Raw genomic sequence first — 22,268 nt, 5'->3', positions numbered from 1 at the left:
GGGGACATGCAGCAAGCCCAACCGTACACACGACTCACCGATATGGGCAGCATGCCATGCTATGGTTGTCGGGGGAGGGGGCCCGGGTGCGGTGGGGTGGCCGGGGTTAAGTAATACTATTGACGAGCTTTTTGTTCGTCGTTTCGGAAGCGTGAAAAAAATTAACAGAAATGTCCAGAGAGAAAGTGATAGAAGGAAAAATGTATTGTACTGTTTGGTTGTTTGTTTGTTGGCAGGGGTTGTTGTTGTAGTTGTTGTTTTTGCGAATGATAAAACAAAGGAGGGAGGGCGGATAGGGTTTTAATTGTTGATGCGGGTGTCCTCCAACAATAATAATAATACATGCAGGGGGGGGGGGGGTGTTGGTGGAAGCCACCGCGGTTCATTAAAGGAGACATCGGCGTTTGAGAAAGAGTCTGGAGCAGGCGCTGAAGCCAGGGGCATCAATAAAAAAAATTCTCCGCGCCGCTCGTTTGGGGCCGCACGGAGACAAAATTAATTGGCGGTGCCCTTCTTGCTTCTCTTAAAAAAAAAGAAAAATTCGGAAAACTCAATAAAAGCAAAAAAAATTAAAACAATAATTGACCTCTCCATTTTATTTACCGCCATCAGCCGGGAGATTTTGCTGGATGTCCATCTGATGATGCCGACTGTCCGCCTGATGAAGCTGGTTGTAATTACTGGCGAAACGTCGTACTCAGATTCTAAATGTCGTGGCTTGGCTCTCCAACACACAACCGGTGTAGTGCTGTACTAGTGACGAATTGGCCACGTTCGGTTTACGTGACACAACCCCCCCTTACTAATTGGCTGCGTCGGGTGGTGGCGGCGGGTTTAACGGCACGCATTCATACTCGAGCGATCAGACCCAGCAGAAAGAAAAAAAACCTACATCGTGACGAACCCACTTTCGTTACGCACGCGCTACCGTCGAAAACAACAGCGCTCCCCTCCAGCGCGTTGGGCCACGGGTGCGTACGGCACGTGCTGCGAAGCCGATCGTCAGCTGGGGCCGGAGAGTCGAGTGCCGACGCCGCCCGAGTGGCGGTACGGCAGCCACCACGAGTGCGGGCGGCAAACGTCGCTCAGCAATCTCCTCCTCCTCCTCCTAGCGCGCTAGGTTTTTTTTAAAGATCTTGTTGCGCAAGCATCCGCCTTCCCGGGATGTACCGGTGAGCATCTCGCGACGCGTCAAAATTAGATCCCTTTCGTTTTACTTTTCTCTCTTCAAAAAAAGCGCTGTCCTACCAGACAGTCTCGTCCCTTCACCTGATGAAGGCCGCTTGTGTTGTGGCCGAAACGTCGTGGGAATATTATTGCGTTATTTTATTTTATCCAATTTATTATTTTATTCTCATTCTACGTGACTTTACCGAAAGAACCAAAGAAGATGAATCCTCGCAGTCACGAAAGCTTTAAATCAAAAAGGACTGTTACTCTCTGTAATTGCACGTCCGGTAGTGTTGTGTAAATATAGCACGTTACCGTGACCAGTCTTCCTCTCCTTTCGTACGGCATTTTTTTTGGCGATCGCGACAGCTGGAAACCAGTGAAATGTGTAGACGTGAGATCGTGGCTCGATCGCGTCTTGCTCCCTAACCCCCAACCATTTCCTTAATTGCTGATGGGAAAGCTATTGTTTCATTGACGCGATTTTGAGTTCAAGAACACAGACCCCCCCTCACCCACAACCCCTGCGTAAAACGAGAGGTATTATGAATACTATTGGTCACGAAAGCCGACATGTTAAACGTGGAACGGTGCTATCGTGCAGAGCGTACCAATGGCGGCGAGGAAGTTGCTACGTTTAAAGTTTGGCTTCGGGTCTTCCCCCGCGACTTGTGTTCAAGCCACGGCTACAACGGTACAACGTGGTACGCAACCGCGCGCCCACGCCACCTTCACCGACCCGCACTGACCAGCGAGGTGAAGTATGGTCGAACAACCCACTTCCCCCCCCCCCCCACCCACGCCCCACCTCGTGACCCGGACAGGCGTGGGAAGGCCTTCATCCAGCAGCGGATGGGCAAAGGCGCTTGCAAATAACAATAATAATTAGCAATAATTATGAGGGCTAAGAGTTGCGACTCCGCTGACGCGAGGCCTCGCGCTTGACGGAGCAAAGCGCTCCGTCAACGACACCGCTGATGAGACCCAGAGGGCCTAGCCAGTGCTACGTGCGGTTGGCCCCACGTTCAATCAAAACGCCCCGCGTGATGATGTCGGACTGGGGAAATGCCAATTAGGCTGATGGATTAAAACTGATATTTTAATTTGTATGTGGAGACACAGAATGAAGTTTTCATGTATATATGTGTGTGTTCGTGTAACTTTTTTTGTGCTTTCGCTTGTCTTGATCAAGCGGAGCCATCCATGACCTCGGGTGTGCCAGATGTTATCTCCCTCGCCTGGTATGCAGGAGGGTCGTGGGTTTTAGCCCGACCCGGACAGCTGCTGTATATTTTGGACGTCTTTTCCCCTCCACATTAAGAATCAACGCGCGTTCAGAGTAATTGACTGCTCTAAATTTCCACGGGAGCTGTCATTTGTGGCCAGGTCGCTTCTGAAAAAAAGAGCTACATAGCTCAGTCGGTCTTACCTGGTAAAATAATAAATAGTTTATAGTTTTCTTTGACTGCATAGAGACTCATACACCTAGAAACCCATAGACTCACAGAGACACATACATCTGAAAACCTATAAATTCACATAGACTCATACACATAGAGACCCATAGACTCACATAGAGACCCATAGGTTCACAGAGACTCATACACCTAGAGACCCATAGACTCGCACAGAGACCCATAGACTCACATTGAGAACCATAGACTCAAAGAGAGCTCTTCATCTAGAGACCCATATATTCACATAGAGACCCATACACTTAGAGACCCATAGATTCACATAGAGACCCATACACCTAGAGACCCATAAATTAATATAGAGAACCATAAACCTAGAGACCCATAAACTCACATAGAGACCCATAGACTCACAGAGAGCTCTTCATCTAGAGACCCATAGATTCACATAGAGACCCATACACTTAGAGACCCATAGACTCACATAGAGACCCATAGACTCACAGAGACCAATACATCTAGAGACCCATCGATTAACATAGAGACCCATACACCTAGAGATCCATAGACTCGCATAGAGACCCATACACTTAGAGACCCATAGACTCGCATAGAGACCCATACACTTAGAGACCCATAGATTCACATAGAGACCCATACACTTAGAGACCCATAGACTCGCATAGAGACCCATAGACTCACAGAGACCAATACATCTAGAAACCCATAGACTCACAGAGACCCATACACCTAGAGACCCATAGACTCGCATAGAGACCCATAGACTCACAGAGACCAATACATCCAGAGACCCATACACCTAGAGACTCATACACGTAGAGACCCATAGACTCACATTGAGACCCATACACGTAGAGACCCATAGACTCACAAAGAGATCCATAGACTGACTTAGAAATCCATACATTTAAGAGACCCATAGACTCACACAGAGACCCATGACACATCTAGAGACCCATAGACAACCATACACCTAGAGAGCTAATATCTCAGTGGGCTATTAGCTGGAAAAATAATAAAAAAGTGTATATTTTTTTATATAGAAAAAATATTGGTTATATATTCGGTACAGCATGGGGTCGCGGGATGTGTAGAGTAAAAATAAGACGACGATGATTTGTTTTTAATTCGTGCCGTCATCGCCGCGACCGGCCACCGATGTTAAGGACGCGCAAGGAAATCCGGGCGAGGTTTTTTTGTTCGTTTTTTTTTTATCCCCTCCCCGCTCCCTCGCCCATTTCACTTTGGATTTTGAACGCGCCACAAAAAAAATAAAACCCAGCCCGCACCCCCGACCCACCCAACAACCGCCTCCACCCCACCGCCGCCCCGAGGACGTCGACCCTCCACGGACCGACCGCCTTCAGTTCACGCTGGCGGCGGCAGCAGCAGCAGCGGCGGTGGGGATGCAGCGGACGCTACCACCACGGTCGCGCCGGACCAGACGGACGGACTGACGGACAGATAGGCCGGACGGGACGGACGGACGGATAGGGCCGGAGACGGGACGGGACGGACAGACGGAACGCCGTTAATCCCGCGGCCGAGTATTTTTTTGCCGACAACAAGAGTCCGCGAGCAGATGTCGCGAGCCTGCGCTAATTTTCACTCGGAGGCAAAACAAAAACCCAAAGCAATAAAACTCACCGGCCACCCCTACACCCACCTCACCCCAAAACTCATTAGCGGTTACAGCGGCGGAGACACGAAACGTGAGAACACCGCACCCCACCCCCTCCCCCCCCAAAAGGGGGGGGGCCTTTCTAAAACCTTCTAAAAATAAATAAAAATAAACAAAAAAACCACAACCTGCGAACGGACTTGAAAGGCCGTGGGAAGCAATTGTGTTGTGCCGCACGACTGTCAACTCTGTAGGCCTCCAACAGACAGCACCGGGAGAGCACGCCCCCACCCCCCCACACGCTCGCCCAGGCCCTCGCTTCAAGCTTTGCCATTCTCTAAAAAAAAAACATTTTTGTCGCTGTTCCATTTTTCGCTACGATTTTAAAACGCTGCCTTCCGTGTAACTTGGAGATGGGGGGGGGGGAGAGGGGGGCCGGGGGCGCCGTTGAAACGGGGGGGCTACGCGGGAGCGGAAAAACGCCGAGCGTTGCGTGTGTGTGCGCGTGCGTGTGTGTGCGCGTGCGTGTGTGTGTGCGTGCGTGTGTGTGTGCGTGCGTGTGTGTGCGTGTGTGTGCGTGACTCAAACGAGGGTTTACGCGTCGGCACCGCGACGTTTGCGTCGCGTTGCCGACAAGCGATCGCCGGGTCGGACATCGGTCAGACGTGGATGGATTTTGTTTTCGCTTGCCGCGCGCGGGTTTAAGGAACGAGGACGGGAAGAGAAAAACGCCGCGCGACGGCACGGCCGATGCCATTCCCTGAAGGCCGGGGGCGGATTGAGCGTCGCGACAGCCCTCGTGGCAATTATACAAACCCGGCTATTCACTTCAGAATCAGACGGGTCGGAACGTCACCTCCTGCGATCCACCGTGGCGGCGCATGATCGTGAATGGGTATTATACAGGGGCGCCGCGGTGGCTAGGATATGTTATCTCCCTCGCCTGGTATACAGGAGGTCGTGGGTTTGATCCCGACCCTGACGATGCCTGCTGCTGTATATTTGGAGTTTGCGCGTGTCTCTCTCTCTCTCTCTGTGTGTCTGCGGTCGCGTGGATTTTTTTTCCCGCATCCTCCTCCGTCTTTTTTTTTCCCTCCCTCCGTCCGCGATTGCAAACGACGTGCGTTTCTATTTGTTTGGCCGCTGTGAATTTCCACGTCTCCCCCATCATCGCGGTTGCCCACGCGCGGCGCGAAAGGACGCTCACCGTGAACACGCAACATTGTGCAGCCGCTTCGTCGGGCTGGCCAGGGCTTTAACCTGGTAAACAAAAACAATTCATAATCGATGTATGAATGTGCCGTTAAAACCCGCCACCGGCCGACACTGCCAACCAGTAAGGGTTGTCGCGTGAACAGAACGTGGCCAATTCGTCACTAGTACAGCACTAGTGTGTTAGTGTATAGTGTAGTGTATAGTAGTATAATGTAGTGTATAGTGTAGTATACTCGTACAGCACACCGGTGTGTTGGGAGAGCCAAGCCGCAGCATTGACAAACTGAGTACGACGTTTCGCCAGTAATTACTACTAGCTTAATCAGGCGACAGCCAGATTTGTGGAGAAGTCTTACTGATCTAACCCACAATCCTCTATTATGGATGATATTGGTCGCGAAAGCCCACATGTTAAACCCAAAAACAATTTGTTTACTTTTAAATCGATTGTATATATAATATATATTTGCTTTGAACTCAGTGCCATGCCTTCCCAATGCTTTTAACTCGCGGCTACGGTCGGGTCCCAGAGTTCCTCTCGGTGGCGGCCCTCAAAATGTGTACGCTAACGGTGCATACGTACGTGTACGTATATATACACACACACACGTACGTGTACGTATATATACACACACACATACGTGTACGTATATACACATACGTACGTGTACGTACGCCCACGCACAAGCACACACGTACGTACGATACATACACGTGTAGCGTGCGTGCACAATGTACGTGTCGCACGTGGGTACGCACGTGCACACCGTGTGTACACACGGTGTGCACGCACGGTTTTTGTCGGTTCTGATGCCGCCCGCGTAGCGCGCCGCTTTGGAATTGGCAACGGAGGCGGCCGTGAAGCACCAAACTACCCAATTAGGGGCCGCGTAAAGAGGAGCGTTCCGAAGGCTCTCATTATTGGACGTGGTGAAGCGCATCGACCTGCATAGGTCTAATTATCGCTAACGACCTCTCCCGCGTAAAAAAAATATATATATAAAAATACGCACGCGCGGACACGCGCGCACTCAACGAAAGGCAAAGGTCCACCCGCGTGCTGCTAGTTGGCGAGTAGCAGCACCTACGAAGGCCGACACGGCGGCACACACGAGGGGGTGGGCGGCCAGCACCACGCCCGGCCGCCTTTGTCTCCCAAGTTGGCGATGTTTACCACACACCGCACCAGCTGCTCGTTTGAGGCCGAGTCGACCTAGAGGAGGAGGCCCAGGACCGGTTCAGATAATCGTCACCGGTGGTGTTGGCCGTGAGCGGGAATCGACCTCGGGTCGTAGCCGGGGGTTCGTAGCGCGGCGCAGCGCGCTAACCGCCACGCCACCGCTCCTCCGCACTTGTATATACATACACGCACGCGCACACTGGTGCGCGCACATAAAATAAATAAGTAGGCACGAGTCAAAGGGAAGCGCGGACTCGGTTCGTCACAGGCGGCCAGGTGACAAGTGTCCCAATTACGAGTTTCCCGAGCGTGTCTAATGTACTCGACAGTCTTGATTAGCAAAAGTAAATCAAATATTTTTTTTTCTCCCAACTCTCTCTTTACGTGGAAAAAAAAGAGAGAAAATTAACGCTTCTGAAAAGTCGTTAACGCCACTAAAAAAAACACAAAAAACGGGGTGTTTCTCCTTTAATGAACTTTGAGAAAAAAAGTTTAAAAAAAACAAAATTTTGGTTGCTGTGGCTTGGAGGGCGGGAAAAGTGGTAAGACAGTGGTGGTGGTGGTGGTGTTTTTTGGTGGGGCGAAAGAGGAAGGGCGTAAGTAAAAATGTTTGTGAGTTTTTCTTGTTGTTTGTTTGTTTGTTGAGATTCAAAAATAACACTTAGAGAGTGGGAGGAGAGGCCGTACAACGAGAACAAAAAAAACTAAAACCGTGGAGTAGGAAGGAAGAGAAATATAGAATTTTTTTTAGGAGGGTGAACACCAACCTGGTCGTAGCTCTGCGTGAGAGTTTCGTAGAAGAGAACGGAGAATCACACCCCACAGAACACAGTAACCGAGGAATAAACGCACGCGCGCACGCGCACACGCACGCGCACACGCACACACACACACGGCACATTCAAGAACACCAAGGATAATCAACGAAAGCAAAGAGCACAGAAAGGAAACAAACCCAACGGAGAACAACGCAAGAAAAGGGGAAAATAAACAACAACAACAAAACGGAACAAAACAGAACCAAAACAACAAAACAGAACCAGAGAGTAAAAACAGCCCGGGTATCCACGGCAGCTCACGGCAAAGCAATCGACGCCATCATCATCATCATCGCCATCATCGTCATCATCATCATCGCCATCATCATCATCATCGCCATCATCATCATCATGATCATCATCATCATCCGAGAGCGTCGCGCGAGGAGGCAAGAGAGAGCCCACGACGGAACTAAAAGCCGGTGGCCGTGTGACGGAGAAGACGGCAGTAGAGAGTGGCGGGGCCGCGGCGTGCTGCGCACACAACGGGAAAGCGGACACGTGACACCCACGCACGCACGTACACACACACACGCACACGTACACACACACACGCACGTACACACACACGCACGTACACACACACACGCACACGTACACACACACGCACACGTACACACACACACGTACACACACACACGCACGTACACACACACACGTACACACACACACACACGCACACGTACACACACACACGCACGTACACACACGTACACACACGCACGCACGCACGCACGCTCGCACGCACGACACTGCGCACGCACCACCAAGACTCGCACGGCCAAAGCCACGATTAGACGGACGGCACGGACGTTGATTCATGCGCGGGGGGGAGTGGGGGGCGGATCGGGCGGGGGGGGCGGGGAGGGAGGGGTGGCACGGACGGCGTCGTATCGCGACGATTGGTGGCGCGCCGTTCACTTTTAAATTGCCACCGTACCAGCCCCCCCTCCCCCCCTCGGCCCCCCCATCACCACCACCACCACCACCACCCGACGTGGCTGTGATGGTGGGGGGTGGGGAGGGGGGGGCGCGTGGGACGTGGAAGGGAGCGGGCGCAAGAAATGTTCCACGGCTCCGTTCGGTTCACCATGCCGCGGGCCACTCACCGTGCCCTCCTCTCTCCTGCACCACCACCGCCACAAACACCACCAACGAATGTGCCCACACGACGCGCCTCCTCCCCCCCCCCACCCCACCACCGCCGACGGCTTTAAAGCAACACCGAAGGATGTGAAACGGCGAGAGGTGGCAGCTGTTTCCGTTTTATATTACCAACAAATATTACTGTGGGGGGGGGGGGCGTGGGGGGCGTGGGGGGGGGCGTGGGGGGGGGGGTGACCGTGCCAACGAGGTGCCGGCTCGTAAACGACGAAGCCACGCCGAGAAGTCGCCGGTGCGACGCACCGGCCGGGGACCGAGCGGCGGTGGCGGCACGGTGAGCTAGCCGGCGGTGGCGGTGGTGGGGAGTGGGGTCGAGACACGGGGGTCGGGGGATGTAAAGGAGGTGGTGGAGGGAGGGGGCGGTGGGGGGGCGGGGGCTCATCATCATCATCATCATCACCGCCGCCGTCGTCGTCGTGGTGGTGTCTACAGGCGGTGTCTTCTCACCTCCAACTCTCAACCTGTCCCAACCAAAACCCACCAGCGGCCTCCCTCGCCACCACTCTGGATGCGTCTGACGAGACACCGGTTATAATAATCCCCCGTGCCGCGGACGTGAACGCCCCGTGCCAGTCTTGGGGTGTGTGCGGGTCGATCAAGCCGCCGTCGGTGGGTGGGTGCGGTGGGTTGGGTGGGTGGGTTGGGTGGGTTGGGTGGGTGGGTTGGGTAGGTGGGTTGGGTGGGTTGGGTGGGTGGGTGGGTTGGGTGGGTGCGGTGGGTGGGTGGGTTGGGTGGGTGCGGTGGGTGGGTTGGTGAGTTGGGTGGGTGCGGTGGGTGGGTGGGTTGGGTGGGTTGGGTGGGTGGGTGCGGTGGGTGGGTTGGGTGGGTGGGTGCGGTGGGTGGGTTGGGTGGGTGAGTTGGGTGCGTGCGATGGGTGGGTGGGTGCGGTGGGTGGGTGCAGTGGGTTAAGGGTGGGTGGGCGCTCACTAACAGCACTTGCCCCCAACAGTCTGTTAAGGCTATACGGGGGATCTTTGTCTTTTGTGTGAGTAGGTGAGCTAGGTGTGTGCGGTGAGTGTAGATGTAGCTCGCTGACCCCGCGACCCTATCTGTGCAAAAAAAAATATCCCCATCGGATTCCTCCTACCTCCAGGATAAACAAAGATTCCGATTCTGAGCCTCTGCCGGGTGCTCTGTGGCACGGGAGCGCGATTCTTCAGGCTTCGGTCCAACCTATTACTTCTGTCGTCTTTACGCCCCCCCCTCCACGCCCGCCCGTGCACCTCCGATTAGCACGGTTGGCTACGTACGGTGCGACAGAAGTTCAAAGGACGTCTAACCGCGATTTTTTTTCCCTCTCTGGCTGATGACGACCGCTTGTGTTGCGATGGAAACGTCGTGAGTTTTTTGGGTTTTTATCATCTGTTAAAGCCGTTTTATTTAATTATTTTCTATTTGCGTGACCTTACCGAAAGAACCAAAGAATATGAAAAAAAATGCTGCACGTTATATTGTTATTCTCCACCCCCCCCCACCCACCCCCCCCCAAGGTCGTCCTACACGCGCGGAACCTTGCGGGCCAGATCCTCGTCGTCAAGCGTCGTTTTGCCGGGCGCATTTATTTGCTCATCATTCACGCGTGTGGCTTTCACGCTGAATCCGGGGTGGGGGGGGGGGGGGCGCTCGTGACAAAATTCCGTTAGCGCGTGAAAATAAATGAACGAACAAAAGTGCTAAAAAAAGTGCCAAAAACGTCCCCCGGGGTTAAGCCGGGGCATCGCCCTCCTGGGTAAGACACGCAACACACACACAAAAAAAAGCACGGAGACTGGGCGGGGCTACGCGTCCACGACACAAGACGGCTGTCGCGGCTTGCGGCACGGACACCACGTGCGTCGTGCGTCACCAAGGGTGGCCGCCGCGCGCACTGGGTCCGCGTGTCTGTGCCCTTGCGTGCGTGCGTGTGTGTGCGTGTGTGTGCGTGCGTGCGCGTGTGTGCGTGCGTGCGTGTGTGTGCGTGTGTGCGTGCGTGCGTGTGTGTGCGTGTGTGCGTGTGTGTGTGCAGTGGGGGGTCGGCACACCTGCGTGCATCTTCCCAGTCATCTCAGTCGGTCAACCCCGTGGCGGCACCCGGGTCTGCCCCGTGACCTCCTGCCAGCGGGCGTTCAAAGTGCACCTCAGCCTGGCACAGGAGCCGCGGTGACGCCAACCGGTGGCGAATGGCGCTTGTGCTTGTTGTTGTTGTTTTGTGTGCGTGGGTGCGTGCGTGCCCCCCCCCCCCCGCTCACGCATACTCCCCCGCCGTGTCCCGCACACACGCGTGCGTGAGTGGGTGCGTGCGTGGGTGCGTGGGTGTGTGCGTGCGTGGGTGCGTTCGCGACTGCCTTACCTCTGACATACAGGTTGGCCGGCGTTGAGTAAACGGTGCCCAGGCTATTGGAGGCCACGCATTCGTACTTGCCCTGGTCCAGGTCACGGCTCTTCTCGATCTGCAGTCCACCTGCACACACAATGACAGACAGGTGAGTGGGGGGGGTCCAAGCGCTGTTTGCCAAGTAGCAGCGCTGCCTATGAAGGCCGGCACTGTGGCACACGAGGGGGGTGGGTGGCGAGCACCATGCCCGGCCGCCTTTGTCTCCCAAGTTGGCGATGTTTACCACACACCGCACCAGCTACTCATTTGAGGCTGAGTCGACCTAGGGGAGGCCCAGGGCCGGTTCAGATAATCGTCACTGATATTGGGAATCGAACTCGGGTCGCCGGGTTCATAGTGCAGTGCGCTCACCACCGCCACCTCTCGCGACGCGTACACAAAGACACAAACAGGTAGCACAGACGAGACAAAGAGACAAAGTTCCCCCTGTTATAGCCTTCAGTAGGCTGTTGGGGCAAGTGCTGTTCACGAGCAGTGTACACAAACTCACAAAGACAAAGATGCCCCCGTTATAGCCTTCAGTAGGCTGTTGGGGCAAGTGCTGTTCACGAGCAGTGTACACAAACTCACAAAGAGAAAGATCCCCCCCCCCCCATACAGCCTTAATAGACTGTTGGGGCAAGTGCTGCCAATGCACACCTATTAAGGGGGGGGGGGGGTGGTGGTGGACACACCGGACCACGCTTTTTAACGGAAGATCTGTTGTAAAGTAAGAAACATTTTTAGCTTCGTATCTCATCGGATTCCTTCCGGATAAACAAACAGATTCTCACACGACGCGTTGTCCGGCTTCCGTTGTTTTTCCGCGGATTGCCGGCGTTCAAGGTGTCCACGGCAGGTCGACATTTTGGGGTTGAGATGACCTTCTCGAGGGGAGGGAGGGCTGGGTTAGGTCGAGTTGACCTGCGAGTGTGGTGCCAGGCCCCCGGGGTTCACACATTCTGTTTTGCCTACGGAGGCCACGTGCGACAGACATCGCGTGGCAGGAATCGCTCGGAGGAGGAAGGCTCTTAACTAAGTACAGGTAGTCCCCGACTTACGATGGTCCGACCTACGATATTTCGATCTTACGATGGCGATAGCGATACGACAACATTGTCAAACATGTTTTAATTTCGCGCGGCAGGCAAACGCAGCAGCGTGCTACGAGGTACGATACTGTAACTTGATCATCGCCATCCTCCTCTTCCGACAACTAAGTTAATGTAGCCATCAACAACCTAACATCGTTCAAGTATGCAGACGACGGACAGAATCTTGGTGAGTGCAGTAGAATGTGATACGTTACGATACGTTCAATGCACGTATGATACGTAGCTTTAGCGATTTAATTTTAGGGTTACCACGATACGATACATACGTTCAATGCATGTTAAAAGTTTTTTTTATAGCAGATAGGATTGTTTCCTGAAAAAAACTTTCTATGAAATTGCAGTTCATATAGGTAGGCTAAGAATTTACCTTGGTTTTTTTTTACTTTACATTTTACTGTGCAATACAGTATGGTAATTAATAAATACATACAGTATACAGTTTACACAGTACGGTACTGTAAATTGCTCTGTTTTGCTAAATTATCACAATTCTTTAAGACTCCTGGGTAGGCTAGGCCATCTTCGACTTACGATATTTTCGATTTACGATGGGGTCGTCGTAACGCATCTCCATCGTAAGTCGGGGACTACCCTGTGTATACAGTATAGCATTATTTATTTCTTTATTATACCAGGTAAGGGCCCCACTGAGCTCTATGGCTCTTTTTCAGAAGTGTACCTGGCTATCACACATGATAGCTCAACGAAAATGGGCTCATCATCATCATCAACATCGCGTGGACATTTATAGCAGCAGCCAAAGACTCAACGCGTAGTGACGTCGATTCTAAACGTGGAGAGAGAGAGACACCGCAAACACCAAATATACAGCAGCAGCAGCAGGCATTGTCAGGGTCGGAATCGAACTCACGTCCTCCTGTATACCAGGCGAGGAAGTTAACATCTCCTAGCCATCGTGGATTAATCATGGCTGGCGATGATTGATGAGTGTGACCAGGAATTGAACATGGGTCACGGGGTGATTGTCAACAATTCCACCGTGACTCCACGGAGTAAAGCGGAACGCGAGTGAACAGAATCAGAACACTGTTGTTCTACTGCAGGAGGAATCCGATGAGCTATAAAGCTCTTTTTCACACATGTCCAGTCGGGGGCACTGGTTAAGAACGTTACAACAACAAATCGCCCAAACACAAACAACACTAAGCCATCCCCACCCTACCAGGCAAAGCCCCATTGAGGTATTGAAATTATTGTTACAAAAGCGACCCTGGGTATCACAAATAATGATAGCTCAGCACAGTGGATTAGCACAACAATACGCATGCAACGGGCGTAGGGAGGGAGGAAGGGGGGGTTGTTTCCCTTGTTAATATTCAACGTGAACTTATTCGAAATCCATAAATTACCCTGACTTTAATTGAAATGAGTAGAGCAAACTTTGAACAAAAATTAAATAAGGGGGATGCAACAAAAAATTCTAAACCAATATTTGTTTGCGCTCTGACTGCCGTGGGGACAGCGCCGCTATAATTTGTCTCTCACTTTCATCTCAAAAGCTTCATTCGCTGTGTTCCTAATTTGTGTTAATTCCGCGGGATATTTCAATTGGATTCGTCGCTGCCACTGTTACGTTTTCGTTTGCAGGGCACCTTAATTTTGACGTATTCTTTTTAATCTGTTCGCACGGCCGCTAACCGTTTTAGCAACTACAACAAAGTTTAAACTTTCATCGGAATGAGTGCGAATTATCAAGTATGAAGATGTCAGTTTAACACGTAGCCTTTCGCGACCAAGAAGTGTGGTCACCAGATCTACGCCTCTATTTAAGGAACGAAACAGGCGGACTTCTCCACAAATCTGGCCGTCGCCTGATGAAGCTGGTTGTAATTACTGGCGAAACGTCGTACTCAGATTGTAAATGTTGTGGCTTGGCTCTCCAACACACCGGTGTGCTTTACTGGTATACTACACTATACACTACGCTACTATACACAATACACTACACTACTATACACTACACTACACACTACACTACTAGACACAATACACTATACTACTATACAATGCACTATACACTACACTACTATACACAATACACTACACTACTATACAATGCACTATACACTACACTACTATACACTACACTACTGTACACTACATTATACACTACACTACTGTACACTACACTACTATACACTACACTACTATACACAATACACTACACTACTATACAATGCACTATACACTACACAATACACTACGATATACAATACATTACACTACTATACACCACTTTATACACTACACTACTATACACAATACACTACACTACTATACAATGCACTATACACTACACTACTATACACTACACTACTGTACACTACACTATACACTACACTACTGTACACTACACTATACACTACACTACTATACACTACACTACTATACACAATACACTACACTACTATACAATGCACTATACACTACACAATACACTACGATATACAATACATTACACTACTATACACCACATTATACACTACACTACTATACACAATACACTACACTACTATACACTACACTATACACTACACACTAGTGCTGTACTCGTGACGAATTGGCCACGTTCTGTTTACGCGACAACCCTTACTAAGTTGGCTGTGTCGGGTGACGGCTGGTTTTAACGACACAACATTTATACATACACGCGATCTAATCTTCATCCATAATTGGATGAAGATTTCAATCTTCATCCATATTACAGCTTTAACACGGAGTAGCAGGAGGCTTTCGTGACCATTATCCACCAGAGGTTTCTTATTGGTGTAAATCGCGAATATGAACGTTGTGCTGTTAAACCCGCGACCACCACCACCACCACCACCAACCGACACAGCCAATTAGTAAGGGTTGTGTCACGTAAACAGAACGTGGCCCAATTCGTTACGAGTACAGCACTACATCGGTTGTGTGTTGGAGAGCAAACCCACAACAATAACAATTGATATTACAATTGTTATTATTACAATTGTTATTATAGTTATTACAATTAGTGTCTCACTTCCAACTCAGAAGCTTAATTCGCTGCGTTCCTAATGATATCAATTATTACAATTGTAATTATTACAATTGTAATTATAATGGATTGTTATTACAATTTTAATAATAATTACAATTGCAATACGAATCATTACAATTGTAAAATATATTGTTATAACAATCATTACAATTGTAATTGTTATTATAATCGCAATAACAATTGTAATGATCATAATTGTAATTGCAAAGAATATGAATGAATTATAAATGAATGCCAAATTAATTAATTATTGCAATTAACTATTACAATTGCAATTACAATTACTGTAATATTAATTACAAGAATTGTAATTGTTATTGTAATTAGACGAAATATTACAAACAATTATTGCAATTGTAATAATTCATCTAATTAGGAACGCAGCCAATGAAGCTTGTCATTGTTGCGGATAACAAACCCCGTGACTAAATTGGATGTTGTTGCGGTGGTGCGATCTAAACCCCACCCCCCCCCCCCCGAAAAAACCTCTCTGCTATAATTACACAAACAAAGACGCAGATCCCCCGCGTAGCCCACGTAGGCTGACGGGGCAAGGGGCGACCGCGCACTAAGGCTGGAACCCTGCCGCACGCGAGCCACCTTTGTATCCCGAGTGCAGATGTCGCCGCCGCTCCAGGTAATCATCTTACGGCTGAGTCGACCGACGAGAAGGTCCAAGACCGGTTTCTGATCACCGTCACTAACGTCGGCGTTGGTCCGCGGCGAGCGGGATTCGAACTCAGGTGGCCTGGTTGGTAAGCGTGGTTCGCTAACCGCCACCACCACCGCTTTCCACGCACGCACAAAGGTCCCCCCCGTGTAGCCTTAACAGACCGTTGGGGGGGGCAAAGGCCGTTCGCGGGTAGCAGCGCCTTTGAAGAAGGCCGGCACGGTGGCGTACAAGTGGGCCTCGGCGGCCAGCACCACACCCGCCCGGCCGCCTTTGTCTCCCCAGTGGCGACGATGCCTTGGTTAAAGCGCTACGTGAAAATTTTAAGTAAGGTAAGATGACAGCTCATTCCGTCGCTCCATCTCCACCGTGGCCGATCGCCCGTCTCTCCCGTGTCGAGCACAGATCTTTATTTTTCAACGTATGCCACCCGCCCCCCCCCCCCCCCCCCATTGCTTTGCACACAAGTCCCACGTTTTACTTTACACCTTCCCGTGTGTGTCGCATTAAACAGCGGTCATATATGCTTCAAACACGTCCTGAATTGTTTAATGTACCATCCCCTATGTTCCACACGCGTGTGCAATGTGTGGCTTATCCCCCCCCCACCCCCCCCACCCCCCCCCCCCATGCTTATAACAACTCACATGATCTAACGTGCATCCGTTCGTATGTTCACATTGTATAACGAGTGTCGCCTACGCTTAAAGCAAATCGTGCAGTCTAAACAGATTCGTCCTGTGCTTAGAATGCACAACGAGTGTCGCCTGCTGTTAAAGCGAGTCCTGCGATCTCACGTACATCTCTCCCTGTGTTCGACGGTTTGGACGCAGATCGAATGTTCGGCAAGCGGCGGCAGCAGCAGCAGCAGCAGCAGCCACCTTTTAATTCCTCTATCTGCGCGGCTCCATCTGCTCGGCTCGCCTAGGACTCCGTCTCCAAGCACGAACCCCACGAGGGGTTTTTTGTTTAATGTTTAATGTCGCCAGCCCCCTTCTGAGTTTTAATGCAATTCACCGACCGAACGACCGACCGACCGACGTTATTCAACCGCCGTACGCTCCACATCCCTACATCCAAATCTCTCTGCCCTTAATCATCACCGCCATCATCTTCAAAGATGAAGACCCCCCCCCACCACCATACCGTGTAGCTTTTAGGAGGTTAACAGCGAGTGCTGTTAGCAGCAGCAGCACCTTATGAAGGCCGGCACAGCAGACGAAGAGGGGGAGGAGGGGTGGTTTGGTTGGTTGGTTGGACATCACGCCCCCGATTTGGCACGGGTTGGCTGCGTATGGTGTGAAAGAAGTTCGGCCCAAGTACGTCCATCACGCCCGCCCGCCTGCCCGCCCGCCCGCCTCTGTCTACCCAGTGACGATGTTTTACACCCCGCACCGAGGTACTCGTTTGAGGCTGAGCTGACCTAGGGGAGGAGGCCACAGGACCGGTTCAGATTATCGTCACTGGCGGTGGCGGTCGTGAGCGGGAATCGAATCACTCTAAACGCGTGGGGACGTCGATTCTAAATGTGGAGGGGAAAACCGGAGGACCCCGGAGAAAAATCCACGCAACCACGGGGGAGAGAGAGCGAGACACGCACACTCCAAATATGCACCAGCAGGCGTCACGGGGTCGGGATCGAACCCACGACCTCCTGTACACCAGGCGAGGGAGTTAACATCTCCTAGCCACCGTGATGATAATGAGAGAGAGAGAGCGAGACACGCACACTCCAAACATACAGCAGCAGGCGTCACGGGATCGGGATCGAACCCACGACCTCCTGTACACCAGGCGAGGGAGTTAACATCTCCTAGCCACCGCAGCTATGAGTGAACACGGAGGAAAACCTACGCAGAAAAATGGGGGGGGGGGGGGGTGAGGCGGGGGGGGGGGGTAGAGAGAACGTTGCCAAACTCCAGACGTGCAATAGGCACCCGGAAATTTCACCCAGGCGGGCATCAAACCCAGGCCCTTCTTGCTGCGAGGCGCAAGGGGTTTGCCCGCCGTAGACTCCACTCCGCTGTCGTTTTTTTCAACGCCCCCTGCCCCCCCCTCAACCCCGAACAAAAAAACGGATGCTGATTGTAACGCGTTTACTTCTGCCGCATCGATCGCGGCCGTTGTAAGGGCTCTGAACGGGTGAAGGTTTTAAATCGATGGATCGAGTTTCTCTGTGTGTGTGTGTGTTGTATTGATGTGAGTAGGTGTGTGAGTAGGTGTGCATGTGAGTAGGTAGGTGAGTAGTAGTGGAGAGCGGTAGTGGTAGCGGTTAGCGCTACGCTGCGCGACGAACCCGGCGCCACCGGTGACGATGATCAGATCCGGTCCTGGGCCTCTCCTAGGTCGACTCAGCCTCAAATGAGCACCTGGTGTGGAGTGTAGTAAACATCGCCACTGCCCCCCTCCACGCACTCTCTCCTGCCTCTCCCCACTCATCTCACTCTGCCCCCCCCCCACGCACCCTCTCCTACCTCTCCCCTCTCATCTCACTCTACTCCCCTCCACGCACTCTCTCCTACCTCTCCCCACTCATCTCACTCTGCCCCCCCCCCCACGCACTCTCTCCTGCCTCTCCCCACTCATCTCACTCTGCACCTCTCCCCTCTCATAGCAGGGGTTACCAAAAATATTTCCAAAATCATGAGCAAAAACAAGATCCAGGTTCGATTTAAACACAGAACATAAAATCTGTCATCTGATCCCGTCTGTGAAGGATGTGATCCCTGACATGCAATACCCCGGCGTCTACAAACTAAGCTGTGTCTGCGGCAGTAGTTACACTGGGGAAACTAAGCGACATGTCTCGGACCGTGTTCGTGAACACAAGGCAGATCTGAAACACGGTAGGACCAATACCTCGGTCGTGGCTGATCATTGTTTTAATGCGGTGGGCTCACACAAAATTGATTTATCTAAGACGAAAGTACTTTGCAAACCCACTGACTATCAACAAAGATTAGTTCATGAAGCCATCCAGATATATAGACACGGACACAATTTCAAACGAGAAGATGGGTACACACTTAGCAATCATTGGAAGGTCGTTATCAACAGTTTAGGTCACAATTGACTGTGATGTTCCCATCCTACCACCTTTCGATGTTAGTTGTTATTTTCGGCTCTCGGATTTTACATTCACAGGTTAAATTTCTCACATTGACACAGCCACCTTCGTGCGCGGTACCTCGACGTGGCGGTGGTTCTGCGATCTTACATTAACATGCTATTCTCTCACATTAACATAGCCACCTCAGCACGCTCGCCGTGGAGGCCGCTCACCGATCTTACATTAACATGCAAATTGTTACCTGGCAGCCCTTCGATTGGTGGAAAACCAACCACCACCGCGGTCGCCGCCCATCACTTACATTAACATTAGCTGCCCCGCCCATGCTGCTGACATTTGGGCTCCGCCCATTTTAAACCTTTATAAACAGTTTGCCTTTAGAAGCTAACCCCCTTTTCCTGATGACGACCGCTTGTGTTGCAATAGAATCGTCGTAGTTTTTTGTTATTTTCTTTGAACCTATCTATGTGACTTTACCGAAAGACCCAAAGAATATGAATTCCTGCAGTCACGAAAGCTTTAAGTCAACATTTAATCAACGTGCATTTACTGTATTTGGCTGCTATACATTTCCACGTGGTGATGATGATGACAAGCCACTTCGTTGCGCTATCATTTGTGACAGCCAAGTATGCTTCTGAAAACAGAGCTAGATAGCTCAGTGGACCTTACCTGGTAAAATAAAAATAGCCCTTTTTTTAGTTAATGCGCGTGTGTGCAATGTGCGAACCCGGCGGCCTGAGTTCGATTTCCGCTCACGGCCAACAACACCAGTAACGATTATCAGAACTGGCCCTGGGCCTCCCCTAGATCGACTCAGCCTCAAATGAGTACCTGGTGCGATGTGTAAACATCGCCTCAGGGTAAGACAAAGGCAGGCCTGGCGTTTGTTGGCCACCCACCCCCTCGTGTGCCGTGCCGGCCTTCATAGGTGCTCACTAACAGCACTTGCCCCCACAGTCTGTTACAGGCTACACGGGGGATCTTTGTCTTTGTTGTTCGTGTGTGGTTGTGTGCGTTCGTCATGTGTTCATCTGTGTGTTTGTCTGTGTGTCTGTGCTTGTAGGCCTGGCACGGGCGCTGCGGTGACGCCACCGCCGTTGAGCGGCGAACAGCGGATGTTGTTGCTGCAGAGCTTGTAGGTGCTGCTCGCTAACGCCACTTGCCCCAACAGTCTCTTGAGGCTATACGGGGGTGGTGGCGGGGAATCTTTTGTCTTTGTTGGGGGGGAGGGATGGGGATTGTTGTCGTCGCGCGTGGGCACGCGAAGACCTCACCGGCAGGAAGCAGGCGGATGCGCCCGTCGCTGGCCGCCACGTCGAGGGGCAGGTAGTCCTTGTACCACGTCACCGTGGGCTCCGGGTTACCGCTGGCGGCGCACAGCATGGTGACGGTGCGCGTGCGCTCCACCACCTTGAGCTGCGGTGCCATGTCGATGCGCGGGAAGCCGGCGGGCACCTGCTCCTCTGTACGGGGGACCCGGGGGTGGGCATCGGTGGGGGCAGGGAGGGAGGTAGGGGGGGGGGTGAGGGAAGACGGAGAGAGGGCAGTGGTGTTGTTGAGAGCGAAGGTCGCGGGCGCAGCGGTGTCCGAGATGTTAACTACCTCGCCTGGTGCGCAGAAGTCGTGTGTTCGATGCTGACCCCTGACGACGCCTGCTGCTGTATTTTTGGAGTTTGCGTGTCTCTCTTTCTCATCATCATCATCATCACGGTGGCTAGGAGATGTTAACTACCTCGCCTGGTATACAGGAGGTCGTGGGTTCCACCCCGACCCTGTGACGCCTGCTGCTGCTGTTGTATATTTGGAGTTAGTGCCTCTCTCTTTCCCCGCGGTCGTGTGGTTTTATTCCCTCCACATTTGAAATCGATGGGCGCTCAAGAGTATTTGGCAGCTATAAATGTCCACACGATGATGATAAGCCACTTCTCGTTGGGCTATCACTTGTGACGGCCAGGTTGAAAAAATAATAATAATAAAACAGACGTCAGTCTGAGCGTGAACACGGGATGGACAGACGGAGTGGTTGGGCCAGGGGGGTCGGCAAACCCGCCGGGCTCTTTGCGGAACTTCTTCGTGCATTTATTTATCGAGGACCGCCGTCTCGTATGCACCACGCGCGTCGCCGGCTCTTGAAATATCGAATTCGAAAACTAAAATGGCTCGCCTTGTTATTTTATGTTTGCCGAGCCCCTGGGTTAAGCAGAAGAGCGACGGTGCAAGAGAGCACCATCGGCTAATCATCGTCCAATTAGCGCGGTTTGCTACGCACGGCGCGAAAGGAGTTTTAGCGTGCATACGTACGTATTAGCATGGTCGGCTACGTACGGTGCGAAAGAAGTTCAACGCAAATATGTATTAGCACGGGTGGCTACGTAGGGTGCGAAAGAAGTTCAACGTACGTACACACGTACATGCGTACAAGCAAACTTGGCCGGGAGGCAAATCAACATCGCACGATTGGGAAAGGGACCCGATTGTTTAATGAGAGATTCTTCTAAGCTTTGTTTAATTGGGTCTCTGGAGGGAGCAGGGGTGGGGTTTGTGTCTTCTCTCTCATCGACATCACTGAGCTTGGGGTGAGTGGGGGGGGGCGGAATTTGTTGCGGGGAGCGGTGGCACAGCGATTAGCGAGCGGCACGCTACGGACACCGGCGGCGATGGGCCGAATGCCATTATCTTGAACTAGTCCTGGCCCTCCGCCGCTCCAATCAACGTCACCCGTTCAGCAGTCATTTGACCCGCCACTGTGCCGGTAAACACAAAAGGCCACGCTTCTAAAAAAAAAAAGAGCTCAGCAGGGGGCCTTTTTACCGGGTGAAATAAAACAATTGATTGATTTCAAAAAATTTTCACACGGAGAAAATAAACGATGGGCTGACGTACTCTGAACGCCGTGACGTTGATTCGGAGAAAAATCCACGGGACCACGGGAGAGAAAGAGACACAAATTCCAAATTTACAACAGCAGGCGTCACAGGGTCGGGATGGAACCAACGACTTCCTAATACCAGGCGAAGTAGTTAACGTCTCACCACGGGGAGAGAAAAACACCCTAACTCCACATATACAGCAGGTGTCAGGGTCAGGATGGGACCCATGACCTCTTGTATACCAGGCAAGAGAGTTAACATCTCACCACGATGAGAGAGAGAGAGACACGCAAACTCCAAATATACAGCAGCAGGCATCTCCTAGCCACCGTGGACAACAACACGGAACGTTGCTGACCGTGGCCGGCCAGAAGTGACCTCTGGGATAAAATAATAACAATTTATTTATTTATTCTCTCTCTCTATTTTTTTTTCTTCTTCTCAAGGACGAAACAAAATGAAGGGGATGAGCGGCCGGGCCTGCAGCGGAGTTAATGATGTGAAATCCGGCGCGGGCGGGCAGGCGGGCGGGCGTAAAAA

General features: G+C 51.7%; 1 protein-coding gene across 6 annotated transcripts in view; it reads right to left on the bottom strand.

Annotated features, from left to right (window-relative positions):
- The window catches only part of LOC116943560 (receptor-type tyrosine-protein phosphatase S-like), a 338,660-nt gene that overhangs the window by 114,773 nt on the left and 201,619 nt on the right, over positions 1-22,268 (bottom strand). For 4 of the 6 annotated variants that reach the window (XM_076063098.1, XM_076062934.1, XM_076062987.1 and 1 more), the window contains 3 exons: positions 20,133-20,321; positions 10,934-11,044; positions 7,390-7,401 (listed from right to left, as the gene is read on the bottom strand). In XM_076063098.1, coding sequence (XP_075919213.1) covers positions 7,390-7,401; positions 10,934-11,044; positions 20,133-20,321 — 312 coding nt within the window. The remainder of the gene's footprint in view (positions 1-7,389; positions 7,402-10,933; positions 11,045-20,132; positions 20,322-22,268) is intronic. The other 2 variants (XM_076063153.1, XM_076063041.1) reach the window with 1 other exon arrangement.

The sequence above is a fragment of the Petromyzon marinus genome, chromosome 1, assembly GCF_048934315.1.
Source record: "Petromyzon marinus isolate PM22_M1 ecotype Great Lakes invasive population chromosome 1, UKy_Petmar_22M1.pri1.0, whole genome shotgun sequence".
In the NCBI taxonomy this organism is placed as follows: domain Eukaryota; kingdom Metazoa; phylum Chordata; class Hyperoartia; order Petromyzontiformes; family Petromyzontidae; genus Petromyzon; species Petromyzon marinus.
This window is presented reverse-complemented; position numbering and strand designations above follow the sequence as displayed.